Source organism: Salmo trutta, chromosome 14 (assembly GCF_901001165.1).
Source record: "Salmo trutta chromosome 14, fSalTru1.1, whole genome shotgun sequence".
NCBI classification, from domain to species: domain Eukaryota; kingdom Metazoa; phylum Chordata; class Actinopteri; order Salmoniformes; family Salmonidae; genus Salmo; species Salmo trutta.
In genome coordinates, this window is record NC_042970.1 from 7,418,906 (window position 1) to 7,443,512 (window position 24,607).

Below are 24,607 nucleotides of genomic sequence, written 5' to 3' on the forward strand. Positions count from 1 at the left end.
CCGAAGCTTGTAGCGTCATACCCAAGACTCGAGGCTGTAATCGCTGCCAAAGGTGCTTCAACAAAGTACTGAGTAAATGGTCTAAATAGTTAAATAAATGTAATATTTCTATTTGATGACATTTTTTATTTATTTGCAAAAAAAAAATGATAACTGGTTTTGCTTTGTCATTATGGGGTATTGTGTGTAGATTGCTGAAGGTAAAAAAAATATTTGATCCATTTCAGAATAATGTGGAAAAGGTCAAAGGGACTGAATACTTTCCGAAATACACTGTATATGATATGGCCTGTAGATCAGGTAGGAACCATAGCTCCCATGACCACTGTTTTCCTTAGCAGATAAGTGCCAATATTGTGTAAATGTGTACTCGTAGAATTCCAAAATATGCAGTATGATTCGTAAACTTAAAACACAACGCTCAATAAGTCACAATCCACCGACTGGCACTTAGAAACGCTTATATAGCTAACTGTAGTTCTTTTCCTCCTAGAGATCATAGATTGAGGTTGAGAACAGTCATATACAGCAGGGACCTCGATTTCCGGCTTTCTCATATTTGTTCCAACACAATAACACAAGACTTGGAAATGTGGCAATGAGACCAAGACAACGGTGAACAGAGCTGGCCACTGGCCTGGTCACGTCGCCTCAGAACTCAACATCTCCACCTCTCCATCTGCTAAATGTCCTACTGTATACTGAATGAAAATAAACATCTGTATCAAAACACAAAGTCTGAGAGCAATGATCTATTGAAAACAAATTTTATTGTCAACAAGTATATTTTTCCCTACATAGGAAATCCCCTTGTGTATATTTCCATAACATTACCCATGGGGGTGAAAACATGAAAATGTTTAATAGGTAATCTCTTTCATATTGCATACATTTTAATAACCATGACATAAAAATGGTGATGAATTCAGGTGAAGAACAAGTTAAAAGGTATTAGGAAATACACTTTCTTATTTACGTTTGAGAAATACAGTATTTAGACAAAGTCCAATTCAGTGTTTGCAGACGTGCTCGATTTCACGTCAGAGACATGCTGTACGTCACAGTTTCTCTCATATCTCTGTTTCAACATTCCACATTTGTTGACAGACTACATTTATTGATCCATGTATAACATCCACGGACGTACAGTTGATCTCTAATAAACTACAAAAGGTATAAAGGTAAATAAAGTAAGGCACATACTTTTAGAAATAAGTAACTGAATATAATAAAACCCAGTTATATCCTCAATGTCCATTCTAGCACACCACCTAGAATGCATGCCCAACACATTGCGTCACTCTAAGTTATATGTTAATAAGTTATATTTTAGTTTGGATTTTGGAACTGAGCCCCAGGTACTCAATGAAGCCAAAGACATGACTGAAACAACAGACACCATGATATCTGAACTCCATTATTACTGAAACAACAGACACCATGATATCTGAACCCCTTCATTATTACTGAAACAATAGACACCATGATATCTGAACTCCATTATTACTGAAACAACAGACACCATGATATCTGAACCCCTTCATTATTACTGAAACAATAGACACCATGATATCTGAACTCCATTATTACTGAAACAACAGACACTGTGATATCTGAACCCCTTCATTATTACTGAAACAACAGACACCGTGATATCTGAACTCCATTATTACTGAAACAACAGACACCATGATATCTGAACTCCATTATTACTGAAACAACAGACACCATGATATCTGAACTCCATTATTACAGAAACAACAGACACCGTGATATCTGAACCCCATTATTACTGAAACAACAGACACCATGATATCTGAACTCCATTATTACTGAAACAACAGACACCGTGATATCTGAACTCCATTATTACTGAAACAACAGACACCGTGATATCTGAACTCCATTATTACTGAAACAACAGACACCATGATATCTGAACTCCATTATTACTGAAACAACAGACACTGTGATATCTGAACTCCATTATGACTGAAACAACAGACACCGTGATATCTGAGCCCCTTCATTATTACTGAAACAACAGACACAGTGATATCTGAACCCCTTCATTATTACTGAAACAACAGACACCGTGATATCTGAGCCCCTTCATTATTACTGAAACAACAGACACCGTGATATCTGAGCCCCTTCATTATTACTGAAACAACAGACACAATGATATCTGAACTCCATTATTACTGAAACAACAGACACTGTGATATCTGAACTTCATTATTACTGAAACAACAGACACCGTGATATCTGAGCCCCTTCATTATTACTGAAACAACAGACACAATGATATCTGAACTCCATTATTACTGAAACAACAGACACTGTGATATCTGAATTCCATTATTACTGAAACAACAGACACCATGATATCTGAACCCCTTCATTATTACTGAAACAACAGACACCGTGATATCTGAACTTCATTATTACTGAAACAACAGACACCGTGATATCTGAACTCCATTATTACTGAAACAACAGACACAGTGATATCTGAACCCCTTCATTATTACTGAAACAACAGACACCGTGATATCTGAACTCCATTATTACTGAAACAACAGACACCGTGATATCTGAACCCCTTCATTATTACTGAAACAACAGACACCGTGATATCTGAACTCCATTATTACTGAAACAACAGACACCATGATATCTGAACCCGTTCATTATTACTGAAACAACAGACACCATGATATCTGAACTCCATTACTACTGAAACAACAGACACCGTGATATCTGAACCCCTTCATTATTACTGGATCTTAGAAGTGTCTGTCTGTTGCGCCCTTGTAGCACAACCTCAGCTAATGTATCAACAACGTGCTAATCTTCACCGGTAAACCACAAAGCCAAAGGCACTCTCTGATGCAGCATACACGTAAACAACAAGTGCACAGACGAGAACGACAAAGCTGTTTCTTGACAGGCCAGCTGTGTGTTGTTAATTAGCAAAAAGGCCCACTCGCTAAAGAAAACACTACCAAGGCAACTCGCCTGTTTATATGTAGCCTGGTCCCAGATGTGTTTGTGCTATCATGTCCACTCCTGGTCGTGCCAAACGTGTTATGCCTTGATGGCACACAGACTGGTAACCAGCAGTGTTCATTTTGCCAGCTATTTAATTTTTTCAAATTTTTTGTGTTTTGACTAAAATAGCTTTTAGTCTTAGTCAAATTTTTGCCATTTCATCCTTTTAGAAACTATCAGTCGACTAAAACTGGATCATTTTTGTGTAGTTTTAGTCATATTTTAATCAATGCATTTCCCACTAAATAACTAATATTTAGGCTCCTTCTAACTTTGATCATGTGCATATTCAGCCTTGTCCAACTAGGCTTACTAGTATAGTGTGTATACCGTCCAATAACGTAGCTGGCAAAATTGCTATTGTGGAAGTAACAATAGCCTCCACCAATCCAATGCTTTTAGATTTGTGGGACGTAGTGAACAAGTGTACACTTCAGGAGGAAGGAGATATTATTGGGACACACCCAGGGACTCAAGAGATGTCAGAGAGACAAGTGGTGGAAGGAATAACACTACACTCATAGAAAAAAAGGTTCCAAAAGGGTTATTTTTGGTTCCAGGTATAAAAATATTTGATTCCAAGTAGAACCCTTTTTGGTTCCAAGTAGAACCCTTTTGGGTGCCTTGTAGAACACTCTGTGCAAAGGGTTCTACATGGAACCCCAAAAGAGTTCTACTTGGAACCAAAAAGGGTTCTTCAAAGGGTTCTCTAATAGGGACATCCGAAGAACCCTTTTAGGTTCTAGACACCTTTTCTAAGCATGTAAGGTTGCATCCCCAATGGCATCCCCTATTACTTATACACACTACTAACCAAAATGAATGCAATAAAGGCCTATATAAAATAGAGTGCCACTTCGGACACTACCATTTGCAACTGAAAACTAAAATGAGTGTTTCTTATTGGACTTGAAGTCCCTCCATGTTTCAGAACGTTTTCTTCCGTTTGGGGCCTAATGATTTATCAAGAAGTTGTGCTGATCTAGGATCAGGTACTCGATGTCTATAATTATCTATTTCATTACGCAAAATTGATGGTAGATCAGCACTCCTAATGTGGGAGCTTGATCCATACGGTCCCTGATCACACCATGCCTTCTACAGTCTCTAGTTTGGGGGGGATGGGTATGATCTCAGCCACTGGTAGTCTGTCCTGTTCCTGGCAGGCCACCTGGTACTCCTGTAAGACATTCACCACGGCACCGTGGCCAAACTGCAGGGCATCATCCAGGGGAATGCTGCTCCACCTGGAGGGAGGTGGTAGAGATGAGACAGAACAATGTCAGATGTTACTCAATGCACTTACCTTTGAGTAAAGATAACAGCCACAGAGGACAGAATGAGATGGAGAAATAAGGTATGAGGCTGGGGATATATAGTGAGTCTAGATAGCACAGCAGCTAAGAGATGTTGTTACTGTACAGTCGTGGCCAAAGGTTTTGAGAATGACACAAAAATTAATTTTCAAAGTCTGCTGCCTCAGTTTGTATGATGGCAATTTGCATATACTGCAAAATGTTATGAAGAGTGATCAGATGAATTGCAATTAATCGCAAAGTCCCTCTTTGCCATGCAAATGAACTCAATCCACCCAAAAAACCTTTCCACTGCATTTCAACCCTGCCACAAAAGGACCAGCTGACATCATGTCAGTGATTCTCTTGTTAACACAGGTGTGAGTGTTGACGAGGACAAGGCTGGAGATCACGCTGTCATGCTGATTGAATTCGAATAACAGACTGGAAGCTTCAAAAGGAGGGTGGTGCTTGGAATCATTGTTCTTCCTCTGTCAACCATGGTTACCTGCACGTGCCGTCATCATTGCTTTGCACAAAAAGGGCTTCACAGGCAAGGATATTGCTGCCAGTAAGATTGCACCTGAATCAACCATTTATTGGATTATCAAGAACTTCAAGGAGAGCGGTTGAATTGTTGTGAAGAAGGCTTCAGGGCGCCCAAGAAAGTCCAGAAAGCGCCAGGACCGTCTCCTAAAGTTGATTCAGCTGCGGGATCGGGGCACCACCAGTACAGAGCTTGCTCAGGAATGGCAGCAGGCAGGTGTGAGTGTATCTGCACACACAGTGAGGCAAAGAATTTTGGAGGATGGCCTGGTGTCAAGAAGGGCAGCAAAGAAGCCACTTCTCTCCGGGAAAAACATCAGGGACAGACTGATATTCTGCAAAAGGTACAGGGATTGGACTGTTGAGGACTGGGGTAAAGTCATTTTCTCTGATGAATCCCTTTCCGATTGTTTGGGGCATCCGGAAAAAAGCTTGTCTGGAGAAGACAAGGTGAGCGCTACCATCAGTCCTGTGTCATGCCAACAGTAAAGCATCAGAGACCATTCATGCGTGGGGTTGCTTCTCACCCAAGGGAGTGGGCTCACTCACAATTTTGCCTAAGAACACAGCCATGAATAAAGAATGGTACCAACACATCCTCCGAGAGCAACTTCTCCCAACCATTCGGGAATAGTTTGGTGATGAACAATGCCTTTTCCAGCATGATGGAGCACCTTGCCATGAGGCAAAAGTGATAACTAAGTGGCTCGGGGAACAAAACATAGATATTTTGGGTCAATGGCCAAGAAACTCCCCAGACCTTAATCCCATTGAGAACTTGTGGTCAATCCTCAAGAGGCGGGTGGACAAACAAAAACCCACAAATTCTGACAAACTCCAAGCATTGATTATGCAAGAATGGGCTGCCATCATTCAGGATGTTGCCCAGAAGTTAATTAACAGCATGCCAGGGCGGATTGCAGAGGTCTTGAAAAAGAAGGGTCAACACTGCAAATATTGACTCTTTGCATCAACTTCATGTAATTGTCAATAAAAGCCTTTGATACTTAGGAAATGTTTGTAATTATACTTCAGTATTCCATAGTAACATCTGACAAAAATATCTAAAGACACTGAAGCAGCAGACTTTGTGGAAATTAATATTTGTGTCATTCTCAAAACTTTTGGCCACGACTGTAGGTTGGAAGCTAAGTCAACAGAGACTGATATAGCTGGATGGATGGGTGGATGAATGAATGGAGGGGTGGATGAATGAATGCAGGGGTGGATGAATCAATGGAGGGGTGGATGAATGAATGCAGGGGTGGATGAATCAATGGAGGAGTGGATGAATGAATGGAGGGGTGGATGAATGAATGGAGGAGTGGATGAATGAATGGAGGGGTGGATGAATGAATGGAGGAGTGGATGAATTAATGGAGGGGTGGATGAATGAATGGAGGGGTGGATGAATGAATGGAGGGGTGGATGAATGAATGGAGGGGTGGATGAATGAATGGAGGGGTGGATGAATGAATGGAGGGGTGGATGAATTAATGGAGGAGTGGATGAATGAATGGAGGGGTGGATGAATGAATGGAGGGGTGGATGAATGAATGCAGGGGTGGATGAATCAATGGAGGAGTGGATGAATGAATGGAGGGGTGGATGAATGAATGGAGGAGTGGATGAATGAATGGAGGGGTGGATGAATGAATGGAGGAGTGGATGAATTAATGGAGGGGTGGATGAATGAATGGAGGGGTGGATGAATGAATGGAGGGGTGGATGAATGAATGGAGGGGTGGATGAATGAATGGAGGGGTGGATGAATGAATGAGGGGTGGATGAATGAATAGAGGGGTGGATGAATGAATTGAGGAGTGGATGAATGAATGGAGGAGTGGATGAATGAATGCTACAGTACCTATCTTTCACAAAGGGGTTCACTTTGCAGGTGTCTGTTAGGAACCGTACCACATCCACATGACCTGAGGACAAAACACTATGTATCTTAGGGGTAACACACACACATAATGCCTTATGATACACTTCTAGTGCATTATAACACTTGCTAGAAGCTGTCATAACAACTAGGTAGGTGTAACATTTTTACATTTTAGTCATTTAGCAGACGCTCTTATCCAGAGCGACTTACAGTAGAGTGCATACATTTTATTACATTTTAAATATTGTAACATCACTATGATGCATTATAAGACATAATAGCAATTAGGAGCCACCAATGGATTGTAGCTCACCCTCTGCGGCAGCCACGTGTAGAGCTGTCCTAGAGTCATAGTCTTTCAGCTCCATATCCATCGATGACAGAGCAAACCTGAGAGGACAGGATAGGAGACGAGAGGAGCAATATTCTACATATTATTCCTCATTTCCAAGAGGTTTACTGTGAAGGACTTCTTGCTAGGAGAGAGTGCCATCTACAACACGTGACAAGTAGTAAAACGAACAATACATTTACTTTGCAGCAATTGAATAACTAGGATGATGGTTCTTTTACCTTCTGAGTGCTGACACATCTCCACTGTAGGCCGCAAACATCAAGTTCACCACAGACTTGTTCTACAGATATAGCAGAGATAAATACAACTTAGACTGGATGGGACACTGGGAGACAGATACATAACCATTCATAGGACACAGCTACATAACCATTCATAGGACACAGCTACACAACCATTCATAGGACACAGCTACATAACCATTCATAGGACACAGCTACACAACCATTCATAGGACACAGCTACATAACCATTCATAGGACACAGCTACACAACCATTCATGGAACACAAGTACATAACCATTCATAGGACACAGCTACATAACCATTCATAGGACACAGCGACATAACCATTCATAGGACACAACTACATAACCATTCATAGGACACAGCTACATAACCATTCATAGGACACAGCGACATAACCATTCATAGGACACAACACAGATATATAACCATTCATAGAACAGAGCTACATAACCATTCATAGGACACATATACATTACCATTCATAAGACACAACTACATAACCATTCATAGAACACAGCTACATAACCATTTATAGGACTAGGGTTGCAAAGAGTCCGAAACTTTCCGGTAAATTTTCGGAATCTTTCAGGCAATTTTCCATGGGAAGTTAAGCACTGGAATTTTGGGAATTTTGCTTAAATTCATCAAAGAGGTTTGCTTATAACAGTGAACCATTTTTGTGTGATACACATAAGGCAATTCTAGGTCTTGTGGCATATTTTGGTTAAACTATCCCCAATTCAATGGAATTGCAACCCTCTGCATGCACAGTGGATTCTTCCATCACGCGTGCAGTGCACTCTTCCATCACGCGTGCAGTGCACTCTTCCATCGCGCGTGCAGTGCACTCTTCCATCGCGCGTGCAGTGCACTCTTCCATCGCGCGTGCAGTGCACTCTTCCATCGCGCGTGCAGTGCACTCTTCCATCGCGCGTGCAGTGCACTCTTCCATCGCGCGTGCACTGCACTCTTCCATCGCGCGTGCAGTGCACTCTTCCATCGCGCGTGCAGTGCACTCTTCCATCGCGCGTGCAGTGCACTCTTCCATCGCGCGTGCACTGCACTCTTCCATCGCGCGTGCAGTGCACTCTTCCATCGCATGTACAGCTGATTCTCAAGATCTTGCACACTAATGAGATGCTATTGAGCCCACACTACTACACTGTCTGAGCCAAGGACTACATGCTTTCTAGTAAGTTTTATTTACAATACTGGGTGGGGTGAATATATTTTATATGACATACATGATTTTTGGTTAACTAGTAAATAGTAGCCTACAGCAAAGTGTGTTTAAATCATTTCCAACTTGTTAACAATTTCTGCTAGTTAGTTTTTGCTACCATGTGGGTTTTTAGCTTGCTTGAGCCGGCTAACTGAGGAGTGTTAATTCACCTGTTTCCATACATGTTTCATTTTAAAATATTTATCTTACAAAGGAGTTAATCTAACTATTTATCAGTACATGGAATTGTATTTGTTGTTTTTTATTTTTTTTTATTTCTTCTAATCTTTACAGGAAAATGCCACGGCACTATCTGATATGTGGAGACATTTCACTGCAGCTAATGTAGAAGGAAAAGCTGTGTACATTTGCAAATACTGTGCCAAATCATATGAGAAGAAAGCAACAAAGATGCAGAATCATCTGACCAAGTGCATAAAGTTCCCTCAGCACTCACAACAAGCAACCTCTGACTAAAGTCCCTCTACTTCTATTGGAGGTGAAAATGATGAATCAGACACCTTATCGATAGCAACAGCTCATGGTCCTCTTGGAATCAGAAGTTTTTTTTGACTCAATGGAGGAACGTAGTCAGAGAAATGCTGATGAACGTCTTGCTCGAGGTGTGTATGCAACTAGTTCACCTCTGATGCTCACAGGCAATGTGTACTGGAAGAGATTTCTGAATGTTTTTCACCCAGCATACACCCCTCCAACTTTGCTTTATCTACTCATTTGCTGGATGCAGAGTTCAACAGAGTTCAAGTGAAGGTCAAGCAAATCATAGAGAAAGCAGACTGTATTGCAATCATCTCTGATGGGTGGTCGAATGTTCGTGGGCAAGGAATAATTAACTACATAATCTCCACCCCTCAACCAGTATTCTACAAGAGCACAGACACAAGGGACAACAGACAGACCGGTCTCTACATTACAGATGAGCCGAAGGAAGTCATCAATGACCTTGGACCACATAAGGTATTTGCACTGGTGACAGACAATGCTGAAAACATGACAGCTGCTTGGTCTAAAGTGGAGGAGGATCCTCCTGGATGATGTATTTTAGGAGAGTGGTAAGCACCCTGAAACTCCTGAAACCTATAGCAGTAGCCATTGCACGGATTGAGGGAGACAATGCCATCCTGTCTGATGTTCAAACTCTGCTTGCAAATGTAAGAGAAGAAATCCGTACTGCCCTGCCTACTTCACTGTTGCTCCAAGCAGAGGAAACTGCAGTTCTGAAATACATAAATAAGCGTGAAGACTTCTGCCTGAAGCCCATACACGCTGCAGTGTACATGTTGGACCCCAAGTACGCTGGCAAGAGCATCCTGTCTGGTGCAGAGATCAACAAGGCCTATGGTGTCATCACTACCGTGTCTCGCCACCTTGGCCTGGATGAGGGCAAGGTTCTTGGCAGTCTGGCGATGTACACTTCCAAGCAAGGGCTTTGGGATGGAGATGCAATATGGCAGTCTTGCCAACATATCTCCTCAGCCACCTGGTGGAAGGGACTTTGTGGATCTGAAGCTCTTTCCCCTGTTGCCTCCATCATCCTCCAAATCCCACCAACATCAGCCGCCTCAGAGCGCAACTGGTCCTTGTTTGGGAACACACACACCAACGCACGCAACGGGCTGACCAATACAAGGGCTGAAAAATTGGTGGCCATCTGGGTAAATGGGTCTTTTTGAGACTGACAACATGCTATCCTCAACAAGGTTGGAAAGTGACAGTGAAGATGAGGCCTCTGATGTTCAAGAGGTGGACATTGAGGAGGTCCAGGGAGAAGACATGGAAGCCTGAGAGGAAGACAACCAAAGCTTGAGTTTCTAGTCTGTCATTTTACAGATGAATGTTGAAAACGTTTTTTGGGAGATGCGATGGATCATTGGGGATCATTCAATATTCCCTTTCTTTTGTTGTTCAGTGAAATCATCCCATGTGAAGAGTCAACTCATTTAATTAAAGTTCAATTCGTAAATACATTTTTTATTTCTATTGGAAGGATTTAATAATTTGCAATGATGTCTACTTATGATAAGGTAAAAGGTTTATGTTTCTGTCTCCATATGATATGGTAAATATATCCAATGCAAAAACCATCTACATTTAAATGGTATTAATATTAATTTGCATATATTTCCGTTAATTCCCATATGTTCCCGTTAATTCCCATATATTCCCGTTAATTCCCATACATTCCCGTTAATTCCCATATATTCCTGTTAATTCCCAGGGAAAGTTTCCACCTCTGAATATTCCCCAAAATTTGCAACCCTACATAGGACACAGATACATAACCATTCATAGTACACAGCTACATAACCATGCATAGGACACAGATACATAATCATTCATAGGACACAGATACATAATCATTCATAGGACACAGATACATAACCATTCATAGGACATAGATACATAACCATTCATAGTACACAGATACATTTAAAAACATTTTTTTTTTTATTTAACCTTTATTGAACTAGGCAAGTCAGTTAAGAACAAATTCTTATTTACAATGACGGCCTACCCCGGCCAAACACAGACGACGCTGGGCCAATTGTGCGCCGCCCTATGGGACTCCCAATCACGGCCGGATGTGATACAGCCTGGAATCGGACCAGGGACTGTAGTGACGCCTCTTGCACTGAGATGCAGTGGCTTAGACCGCTGCGCCACTTGGGAGCCATTCATAGGACACAGATACATAACCATTCAAATTACACAGATACATAACCATTCATAGGACACAGCTACATAACCATTCATAGGACACAGCTACATAACCATTCATGGAACACAAGTACATAACCATTCATAGTACACAGCTACATAACCATTCATAGGACACAGCTACATAACCATTCATAGGACACAGCTACATAACCATTCATAGGACACAGTTCCGCTACAAGACCATGGTGCTTGCCTACGGAGCTGTGAGGGGAACGGCACCTCCGTACCTTCAGGCTATGATCAGGCCCTACACCCAAACAAGGGCACTGCGTTCATCCACCTCTGGCCTGCTCGCCTCCCTACCTCTGAGGAAGCACAGTTCCCGCTCAGCCCAGTCAAAACTGTTCGCCGCTCTGGCACCCCAATGGTGGAACAATCTCCCTCACGATGCCAGGACAGCGGAGTCAATCACCACCTTCCGGAGACACCTGAAACCCCACCTCTTTAAGGAATACCTGGGATAGGATAAAGTAATCCTTCTAACCCCCCCCCTTTAAAGGATTTAGATGCACTATTGTAAAGTGTTTGTTCAACTGGATATTATAGGTGAATGCACCAATTTGTAAGTCGCTCTGGATAAGAGCGTCTGCTAAATGACTTAAATGTAATGTAAAATGTACATAACCATTCATGGAACACAAGTACATAACCATTCATAGTACACAGATACATAACCATTCATAGCACACAGCTACATAACCATGCATAAGACACAGATACATAACCATTAATAGTACACAGCTACATAACCATGCATAAGACACAGATACATAACCATTCATAGGACACAGATACATAACCATTCACAGGACAAAGCTACATAACCATTCATAGGACACAGATACATAACCATTCATAGTACACAGATACATAACCATTAATAGGACACAGCTACATAACCATTCATGGTACACAGATACATAACCATTAATAGGACACAGCTACATAACCATTCATAGGACACATCATAACAAAAGCAAACTTAAACCTCACTTTACAGTGAGCGAAAAAAGTATTTGATCCCCTGCTGATTTTCTACGTTTGCCCACTGACAAAGAAATGATCAGTCTATAATTTTAATGGTAGGTTTATTTGAACAGTGAGAGACAGAATAACAACAACAAAATCCAGAAAAATGCATGTCAAAAATGTTATAAATTGATTTGCATTTTAATGACGGAAATAAGTATTTGACGCCTCTGCAAAACATGACTTAGTACTTGGTGGCAAAACCCTTGTTGGCAATCACGGAGGTCAGACGTTTCTTGTAGTTGGCCACCAGGTTTGCACACATCTCAGGAGGGATATTGTCCCCCTCCTCTTTGCAGATCTTCTCCAAGTCATTAAGGTTTCGTGGCTGACGTTTGGCAACTCGAACCTTCAGCTCCCTGCACAGATTTTCTATGGGATTAAGGTCTGGAGACTGGCTAGGCCACTCCAGGACCTTAATGTGCTTCTTCTTGAGCCACTCCTTTGTTACCTTGGCCATGTGTTTGGGTCATTGTCATGCTGGAATACCCATCCACGACCCATTTTCAATGCCCTGGCTGAGGGAAGGAGATTCTCACCCAAGATTTGACGGTACATGGCCCCGTCCATCGTCCCTTTGATGCGGTGAAGTTGTCCTGTCCCCTTAGCAGAAAAACACCCCCAAAGCATAATGTTTCCACCTCCATGTTTGACTGTGGGGATGGTGTTCTTGGGGTCATGGGCAGCATTCCTCCAAACACGGCGAGTTGAGTTGATGCCAAAGAGCTCCATTTTGGTCTCATCTGACCACAACACTTTCACCCAGTTGTCCTCTGAGTCATTCAGATGTTCATTGGCAAACTTCAGACAGGCATGTATATGTGCTTTCTTGAGCAGGGGGACCTTGTGGGCGCAGCAGGATTTCAGTCCTTCACAGCGTAGTGTGTTACCAATTGTTTTCTTGGTGACTATGGTCCCAGCTGCCTTGAGATCATTGACAAGATCCTCCCGTGTAGTTCTGGGCTGATTCCTCACCGTTCTCATGATCATTGCAACTCCACGAGGTGAGATCTCGCATGGAGCCCCAGGTCGAGGGAGATTGACAGTTCTTTTGTGTTTCTTCCATTTGCGAATAATCGCACCAACTGTTGTCACCTTCTCACCAAGCTGCTTGGCGATGGTCTTGTAGCCCATTCCAGCCTTGTGTAGGTCTACAATCTTGTCCCTGACATCCTTGGAGAGCTCTTTGGTCTTGGCCATGGTGGAGAGTTTGGAATCTGATTGATTGATTGCTTCTGTGGACAGGTGTCTTTTATACAGGTAACAAGCTGAGATTAGGAGCACTCCCTTTAAGAGTGTTCTCCTCATCTCAGCTCGTTACCTGTATAAAAGACACCTGGGAGACAGTAATCTTTCTGATTGAGAGGGGGTCAAATACTTGTTTCCCTCATTAAAATGCTAATCTATTTATTCTTTCTTTTGTTGTTGTTATTCTCTCACTGTTCAAATAAACATACCATTAAAATTATAGACTGATCATTTCTTTGTCAGTGGGCAAATGTACAAAATCAGCAGAGGATCAAATACTTTTTTCCCTCACTGTATGTTTTAGCAAATATGTTACATTTTTTGTTATGTTTACCTTATAACTTAAGTCACAAAATCCCTTACCCTATCATCCCCGTCCTGCCTTCGAGGGTCCTGCTTCTTGACAAAGTGTCTCAGGTTGTCATAGTTGTGGAAGTTAAACGAAGACACCAGCTCCTGAAAACCAAAGCATGTCAAAAAGACATGTCAAAAAGACATGTCCAAAAAGACATGTCCAAAAAGACATGTCAAAAAAGACATGTCAAAAAGACATGTCAAAAAAGACATGTCAAAAAGACATGTCAAAAAGTTCAGTCTCCGGTACAGCATCGGGAGGCAGAAACATTATGTATGTGATAACACTATCGACGGGTGCCTACGTATAGACTTTATAACACATTCATAACCTGTACATAGGGAGTACCTAAGCATTTTTCACTCTGTACACGCAATTCAGTCATTTTATCATTTATAACACCTGGAAATAAAGCTGGTAACGTTACCTGGCAGAAGTGAATTCCCCGGACACTGTTTCCGACCTTGTCTAAAGGAGGAGACCAACACATCACTCCCATGACGTTAGGAACCACCAACAGAACCGCTCCAGACACCCCGGACTTTGCAGGCAAGCCCACCTGAGAAAGAACCATACAGGGACCATACATAGTTATGATAAAACTGTCAGTTGAATCCTCCTCCTCCTCCTCCAAAAGAAAAAGTGGCCTTAATTTGACCAATACATGTTTAAAAAGTTTACATTACCAAAACTATACGTTACCAAGACTATAAATACATGGCATTTTTAAAAGTTTAAGCTATTACACAATGAATTCAATGACATTAAAATATATTTTATTTCCTGAGAGGGAACTTTATGTGGTGATGGATTGCTACATTCAAGACACATAACATAGAATGCAAAACATGTACAGTACATGTTTAAATACATTAAATTCATATACTACATAGGTAGTAGCATACCTTTCCCTACTGTATCATAGGACTACTGTATAACTACTGTATAACAACTATATAACTACTATATGACTACTATATAACTACTATATGACTACTGTATGACTACTATATAACTACTGTATAACAACTATATAACTACTATATGACTACTGTGACTACTATATAACTACTATATAACTACTGTATAACTACTATATAACTACTATATGACTACTGTATGACTACTATATAACTACTGTATAACAACTATATAACTACTATATGACTACTATATAACTACTATATAACTACTATATAACTACTGTATGACTACTATATAACTACTGTGACTACTGTTACTACAATATAACTACTATATAACTACTATATGACTACTATATAACTATATGACTACTGTTTGACTACTATATAACTACTGTATAACTACTGTATGACTACTATATGACTACTGTATGACTACTATATAACTACTATATAACTACTATATAACTACTATATGACTACTATATGACTACTGTATGACTACTATATGACTACTATATGACTACTGTATAACTACTATATGACTACTATATAACTACTGTATAACTACTGTATGACTACTATATAACTACTATATAACTACTATATAACTACTATATGACTACTATATGACTACTGTATGACTACTATATAACTACTGTATAACTACTGTATAACTACTATATGACTACTATATGACTACTGTATAACTACTATATAACTACTGATTAACTACTGTATAACTACTATATGACTATTGTATGACTACTATATGACTACTGTATAACTACTATATGACTACTGTATAACTACTATATGACTACTATATGACTACTGTATAACTACTATATGACTACTATATGACTACTGTATAACTACTATATGACTACTGTGACTACTATATAACTACTGTATAACTACTATATGACTACTATATGACTACTATATGACTACTATATGACTACTGTATAACTACTATATGACTACTATATGACTACTATATAACTACTGTATAACTACTATATGACTGCTATATGACTACTATATGACTACTGTATGACTACTATATGACTACTGTATAACTACTATATGACTACAGTTTGACTTACATGGAAGGCCATCTGCCCAGAGAAGTCGTACATGCCGCAGGAATGCATGAGACTCAGGGTATTCCGTACGGCCTCGGCACTCAGCACCCGCTCGCCTGTGATTGGGCAGATGCCCCCATGGGCCAGCGTGGCGGCCATGACACTCCCAGACTCACAGGTCACCTCTATGGAACACAGCTGAAAGGAAATCATTTATTTACTAAAACATAGAGAGTGTCTACAGTGTCTGTGTCTACAGTGTCTGTGACTCAGTGTCTGTGACTCATTGCCTGTGACTCATTGTCTGTGACTCAGTGCCTGTGACTCAGTGCCTGTGTCTACAGTGTCTGTGACTCGGTGCCTGTGACTCGGTGCCTGTGACTCAGTGCCTGTGACTCAGTGCCTGTGACTCGGTGCCTGTGACTCGGTGCCTGTGACTCAGTGTCTGTGACTCAGTGCCTGTGACTCAGTGCCTGTGACTCGGTGCCTGTGACTCAGTGCCTGTGACTCAGTGCCTGTGTCTACAGTGCCTGTGACTCGGTGCCTGTGTCTACAGTGTCTGTGACTCAGTGTCTGTGTCTACGGTGCCTGTGACTCAGTGCCTGTGACTCAGTGCCTGTGTCTACAGTGTCTGTGACTCAGTGTCTGTGTCTACGGTGCCTGTGACTCGGTGCCTGTGACTCGGTGCCTGTGACTCAGTGTCTGTGACTCAGTGCCTGTGTCTGCAGTGTCTGTGACTCGGTGTCTGTGACTCAGTGCCTGTGACTCAGTGCCTGTGACTCAGTGCCTGTGTCTGCAGTGTCTGTGACTCAGTGTCTGTGACTCAGTGTCTGTGTCTACGGTGCCTGTGACTCAGTGTCTGTGACTCAGTGTCTGTGTCTACGGTGCCTGTGACTCAGTGTCTGTGACTCAGTGCCTGTGACTCAGTGCATGTGACTCAGTGCCTGTGACTCAGTGCCTGTGTCTGCAGTGTCTGTGACTCGGTGTCTGTGACTCGGTGCCTGTGACTCAGTGCCTGTGACTCGGTGTCTGTGACTCGGTGCCTGTGTCTGCAGTGTCTGTGACTCGGTGCCTGTGTCTACAGTGTCTGTGACTCAGTGTCTGTGTCTACGGTGCCTGTGACTCAGTGCCTGTGACTCAGTGCCTGTGTCTACAGTGTCTGTGACTCAGTGTCTGTGTCTACGGTGCCTGTGACTCGGTGCCTGTGACTCGGTGCCTGTGACTCAGTGTCTGTGACTCAGTGCCTGTGTCTGCAGTGTCTGTGACTCGGTGTCTGTGACTCAGTGCCTGTGTCTGCAGTGTCTGTGACTCAGTGTCTGTGACTCAGTGTCTGTGTCTACGGTGCCTGTGACTCAGTGTCTGTGACTCAGTGTCTGTGTCTACGGTGCCTGTGACTCAGTGCCTGTGACTCAGTGCCTGTGACTCAGTGCCTGTGACTCAGTGCCTGTGACTCAGTGCCTGTGTCTGCAGTGTCTGTGACTCGGTGTCTGTGACTCGGTGCCTGTGACTCAGTGCCTGTGACTCGGTGTCTGTGACTCGGTGCCTGTGTCTGCAGTGTCTGTGACTCCTCATACATACTGTATAGAGGTGATGCTCTATGCCATTTTCCAGTAATAAATCATCATGATGCATAGTAGTAGAAATATTCAACATATACATAGCATCACAGTATCACAGTGTGGTAAAGTGCTATCTTGAGGATGTATCGTTTACCTGGAAGTAGAAGTCCAGTGCATCGATCATTTCTGCCCCACGTGGAAAACACTGCAGATGGAAACCAGTTTATAATATAATTTCTGCCCCACGTGGAAAACACTGCAGATGGAAACCAGTTTATAATATAATTTCTGCCCCACGTGGGAAACACTGCAGATGGAAACCAGTTTATAATATAATTTCTGCCCCACGGTGGAAAACACTGCAGATGGAAACCAGTTTATAATATAATTTCTGCCCCACGGTGGAAAACACTGCAGATGGAAACCAGTTCATAATAGCAATAAGGCCCGATGGGGTGTGGCATACGGCAGCAAAAGGCTGTTCTTAGGCGTGACATATCGCGGAGTATATGTGCCAAAGCCAGGTTAAAACAACCACTGACCAAGCTCCAAGCTAATTAGATTCAGATGTGTGTCATTAGGCTGATGTAGACAACAAACAGGATGATACTGGCCTTCACACACCCACCCCCTCACTCCATAACAGTAACAAAATGTGGAAAAAGTACTGGGGTCTGAATACTTTCCGAATGCACCGTACTGTCCCCCTTTGGTTTTTATTTTCATTCAAATCGATAAAACAAGCACCACACTCTCTACCTTACTGACCTTCTTTTCTTTGAGGTAGTATCCAATTGCAAAATTTCTGTCGCCCGTTTCTTTTTCAGACTGGAACCTGAGAGACACAGAGACCAAAAGAGTCCATCACAACATCACATCAATAATGCAACAAAGACAAACTGTTTTAGAAAATTTTTTCTGGCAAATTAAGACATTAGCAAAAACTCACGTGGCATTGCTGAACCCCACGTACTCTTGACCAGCCATCTTCTTGATAAAATCCATCACCTGAGGAGAAAGGACGACGGATATATAGTTATTATTCCATGGCAAAGACAAGGTAATTGCAGGCGTGGGGTGGCGTGGTATTGTGTCAAGCTTGTATTGTGTGTTCTACTAAACGGTATTGTATATGTGTCAATGTCAGGTGAGATGTATGGAATGACATGTACAGTATAGTACTTACATAGTCAAACTTCTCTGCCTTGTTTGAGCCAGGCTAGTGACACAGAGAAGGAGGGAAAACAGACATGAACAACATACCTGTACCGTAAAAGCAACATAAAAGACAATCACATTAAAAGGCCTTTAGCTTAGTCAACCACAGGGTAGCAGTCTCATTAAGGACTTTAGGATACAGGAAGCTGAAAACTTTACTATAGTATTGTTAATGATGTCCCAATATCCAGGACTTTATAATACAATACAGGAAGCTGAAAACTTTACTATAGTATTATTAATGATTATTAATGATGATAACCTACTAATATTGTACACGGTGACAAAAGAAAGCAGTTATCACAGTGTTTACTGTATATAGCAGCTTTTAAATATACTGGTAACGATTTTCATGAAGTCTCAGCTGTTTACAGACACTTTCAACAGTACACCTGTTTCAAATCAACAGCAACCTGGTCTGAAACAAGTACATTAGATATCACTGATCAAGCATTGATAGGGTGGATTTGCTTGTGAAATAACATTATTTTACGGTATACAAATTCAATAGCATTGCAGTGATGGCCCAAGTGACCCTGAATCTCATATGTCAATGCATGTCCTGTATTGGGGTATAAATAAGATAGTTTACTTCACAAAGATGTATTACACAGTAACAATTTCCATTTCAGTATATCGATTCAATTGAAGATGAATTCTGAACAGGTAAGCAGAAATCCAGACTTTATTCCTTCAGGTTATCTTGGTCTTCTTTATCTAACTTCCACTTGGAGCCCCGTCCGTCTTTATATATAATACATCCTATCAGTTAACCTTGTCTGCTGTCTATCTGCCTTTCTCTCTGTCTGCCGGAGATAGCGACACACACGCACACGCACACATACACACACACACACACACACACACACACACACACACACACACACACACACACACACACACACACACACACACACACCTCCAAAGAGCCACATTAATTGTCTAAACTGATGCTCCCACCCATCTCAGGCTCCCTCCCCCAGCATGGTGAGAGGAGAGTCCCCCAGCATGGTGAGAGGAGAGTCCCCCAGCATGGTGAGAGGAGAGTCCCCCAGCATGGTGAGAGGAGAGTCCCCCAGCATGGTGAGAGGAGAGTCCCCCAGCATGGTGAGAGGATGAGAGGAGAGTCCCCCAGCATGGTGAGGATGAGAGGAGAGTCCCCCAGCATGGTGAGGATGAGAGGAGAGTCCCCCAGCATGGTGAGGATGAGAGGAGAGTCCCCCAGCATGGTGAGAGGATGAGAGGAGAGTCCCCCAGCATGGTGAGGATGAGAGGAGAGTCCCCCAGCATGGTGAGGATGAGAGGAGAGTCCCCCAGCATGGTGAGAGGATGAGGAGAGCAATAAAGCCGGCACAATCAGGTTCAAAGAGTTAAGAACACACAACACTACTGACTACCCTACTGACTACCCTACTGACGACACCACTGACTACCCTACTGACGACACTACTGACGACACCACTGACTACCCTACTGACGACACCACTGACTACCCTACTGACGACACTACTGACGACACCACTGACTACCCTACTGACGACACTACTGACGACACCACTGACTACCCTACTGACGACACTACTGACGACACTACTGACGACACTACTGACTACACTACTGACTACACTACTGACTACACTACTGACGACATTACTGACGACACTACTGACTACACTACTGACTACACTACTGACGACACTACTGCCTACACTACTGACTACACTACTGATGACACTATTGACGACACTACTGACTACCCTACTGACTACCCTACTGACTACCCTACTGACTACACTACTGACGACCCTACTGACTACACTACTTCCGACACTACTGCCGACACTACTGACGACACTACTGACTACACTACTGACTACACTACTGACGACACTACTGACAACACTACTGACGACCCTACTGACTACACTACTGACGACACTACTGACTACTGACTACACTACTGACGACACTACTGACGACACTACTGACTACACTACTAACGACACTACTGATGACCCTACTGACTACACTACTGACTACACTACTGACGACACTACTGACGACATTACTGACGACACTACTGACTACACTACTGACAACACTACTGACTACCCTACTGACGACACTACTGACTACCCTACTGACTACCCTACTGACTACCCTACTGACGACACTACTGACGACCCTACTGACTACACTACTGACGACACTACTGACTACACTACTGACTACACTACTGACTACACTACTGACTTCACCACTGACGACACTACTGACTACACTACTGACGACACTGCTGACTACACTGCTGACTACCCTGCTGACTACACTACTGACTACACTACTGACTACGCTACTGACGACGCTACTGACTACACTACTGACTACACTACTGACGACACTACTGCCTACACTACTGACTACACTACTGATGACACTATTGACGACACTACTGACTACCCTACTGACTACCCTACTGACTACCCTACTGACTACACTACTGACGACCCTACTGACTACACTACTTCCGACACTACTGCCGACACTACTGACGACACTACTGACTACACTACTGACGACATTACTGACTACACTACTGACGACACTACTGACTACACTACTGACTACACTACTGACGACACTACTGACGACACTACTAACGACCCTACTGACTACACTACTGACGACACTACTGACTACACTACTAACGACACTACTGATGACCCTACTGACTACACTACTGACGACACTACTGACGACACTACTGACGACATTACTGACGACACTACTGACTACACTACTGACAACACTACTGACTACCCTACTGACGACACTACTGACTACCCTACTGACGACACTACTGACGACCCTACTGACTACACTACTGACGACACTACTGACGACACTACTGACGACCCTACTGACTACACTACTGACTTCACCACTGACGACACTACTGACTACACTACTGACGACACTACTGACTACACTGCTGACTACACTACTGACTACACTACTGACTACCCTACTGACTACCCTACTGACGACACTACTGACTACCCTACTGACTACCCTACTGATGACACTACTGACTACACTACTGACTACACTACTGATGACACGACTGACTACCCTACTGACTACCCTACTGACGACACTACTGACTACACTACTGACGACATTACTGACTACACTACTGACTACACTACTGACTACATTACTGACTACACTACTGACTACACTACTGACTACCCTACTGACGACACTACTGATGACACTACTGACTACACTACTGACGACACTACTGACTACACTACTGACTACCCTACTGACGACACTACTGACGACACTACTGACGACACTACTGACTAAACTACTGACTACACTACTGATGACACTACTGACTACCCTACTGACTACACTACTGACTACACTACTGATGACACTACTGACTACACTACTGACTACACTACTGACTTCACCACTGACGACACTACTGACTACACTACTGACGACACTGCTGACTACACTGCTGACTACCCTGCTGACTACACTACTGACTACACTACTGACGACGCTACTGACTACACTACTGACTACACTACTGATGACACTACTGCCTACACTACTGACTACACTACTGATGACACTATTGACGACACTACTGACTACCCTACTGACTACCCTACTGACTACCCTACTGACTACACTACTGACGACCCTACTGACTACCCTACTTCCGACACTACTGCCGACACTACTGCCGACACTACTGACTACACTACTGACGACATTACTGACTACACTACTGACGACACTACTGACTACACTACTGACGACACTACTGACGACACTACTGACGACCCTACTGACTACACTACTGACGACACTACTGACTACTGACTACACTACTGACGACACTACTGACTACACTACTGACTTCACTACTGACTTCACTACTGACTACACTACTGACGACACTACTGACTACACTACTGACTACCCTACTGACTACCCTACTGACGACACTACTGACTACCCTACTGACGACACTACTGACTACACTACTGACTACACTACTGATGACACGACTGACTACCCTACTGACTACCCTACTGACGACACTACTGACTACACTACTGACGACATTACTGACTACCCTACTGACTACACTACTGACTACACTACTGAATACCCTACTGACGACACTACTGACTACACTACTGACGACACTACTGACTACACTACTGACTACCCTACTGACTACCCTACTGACGACACTACTGACGACACTACTGACGACACTACTGACTAAACTACTGACTACACTACTGATGACACTACTGACTACCCTACTAACTACACTACTGACTACACTACTGACTACACTACTGACTACACTGCTGACTACCCTACTGACTTCACTACTGACTACACTACTGACTACCCTACTGACTACCCTACTGACTACACTACTGACTTCACTACTGACTACACTACTGACCACACTACTGACCACCCTACTGACTTCACTACTGACTACACTACTGACTTCACTACTGACTACCCTACTGACTACCCTACTGACTACAGTACTGACTACCCTACTGACTTCACTACTGACTACACTACTGACTTCACTACTGACTACACTACTGACTTCACTACTGACTACCCTACTGACTTCACTACGGACTACACTACTGACTACACTACTGACGACACTACTGACTACACTACTGACTACACTACTGACTTCACTACTGACTACCCTACTGACTACCCTACTGACTACAGTACTGACTACCCTACTGACTTCACTACTGACTACACTACTGACTTCACTACTGACTACACTACTGACTTCCCTACTGACTACCCTACTGACTTCACTACTGACTACACTACTGACGACACTACTGACTACACTACTGACTACCCTACTGACGACACTACTGACTACACTACTGACTACACTACTGATGACACGACTGACTACCCTACTGACTACCCTACTGACTACCCTACTGATGACACTACTGACTACACTACTGACGACATTACTGACTACCCTACTGACTACACTACTGACTACACTACTGACTACCCTACTGACGACACTACTGACGACACTACTGACTACACTACTGACGACACTACTGACTACACTACTGACTACCCTACTGACTACCCTACTGACGACACTACTGACGACACTACTGACGACACTACTGACTAAACTACTGACTACACTACTGATGACACTACTGACTACCCTACTGACTACACTACTGATGACACTACTGACTACACTACTGACTACACTACTGATGACACTACTGACTACCCTACTGACTTCACTACTGACTACCCTACTGACTACCCTACTGACTACACTACTGACTACACTACTGACTTCACTACTGACTACCCTACTGACTACCCTACTGACTTCACTACTGACTACCCTACTGACGACACTACTGACTACACTATTCTACTATGTGACTACTATCTACAGCCATGCCAGATATACCTGGATTCAAATAGTGTTTGAAAATAATTACAGATACTTCTGCTGTGTTTGACTGAGCTTGAGCTTTACAATGGGACCAATAGAAAAGACAACGAGCATAGCCCGCCCACCTGGCACTCCAGGCAGCCTAAAGCAAATGTTTATGTTTTAAAGATTTCCAATAGCATTTTAACCCAAGTCTGGTGCCAAATAGATGCATGTGTCAGGGACAAAGCCAAATTAGGTCAGTGTTGGGTCCAAGGCTGGCAGGCGACCTGGATCATAAGTTCTGTGTTTGTATTTGTTTTACATGTCAAACAT

The 24,607-nt window shown here is 42.8% G+C and overlaps 1 protein-coding gene across 5 annotated transcripts in view; it reads right to left on the reverse strand.

The window, feature by feature from the left end:
- Positions 1-750: 750 nt before the first annotated feature.
- Positions 751-24,607, reverse strand: part of LOC115207306 (glutaminase kidney isoform, mitochondrial) — a 36,318-nt gene continuing 12,461 nt past the window's right edge. For all 5 annotated transcript variants that reach the window (XM_029774291.1, XM_029774290.1, XM_029774292.1 and 2 more), the window contains 11 exons: positions 18,740-18,772; positions 18,503-18,561; positions 18,322-18,388; positions 17,708-17,758; positions 16,016-16,192; positions 14,411-14,542; positions 13,992-14,084; positions 7,357-7,418; positions 7,097-7,173; positions 6,763-6,826; positions 751-4,301 (listed from right to left, as the gene is read on the reverse strand). In XM_029774291.1, the coding sequence (XP_029630151.1) occupies positions 4,139-4,301; positions 6,763-6,826; positions 7,097-7,173; positions 7,357-7,418; positions 13,992-14,084; positions 14,411-14,542; positions 16,016-16,192; positions 17,708-17,758; positions 18,322-18,388; positions 18,503-18,561; positions 18,740-18,772 (978 nt within the window). In that variant the 3' untranslated portion in view covers positions 751-4,138. The remainder of the gene's footprint in view (positions 4,302-6,762; positions 6,827-7,096; positions 7,174-7,356; positions 7,419-13,991; positions 14,085-14,410; positions 14,543-16,015; positions 16,193-17,707; positions 17,759-18,321; positions 18,389-18,502; positions 18,562-18,739; positions 18,773-24,607) is intronic.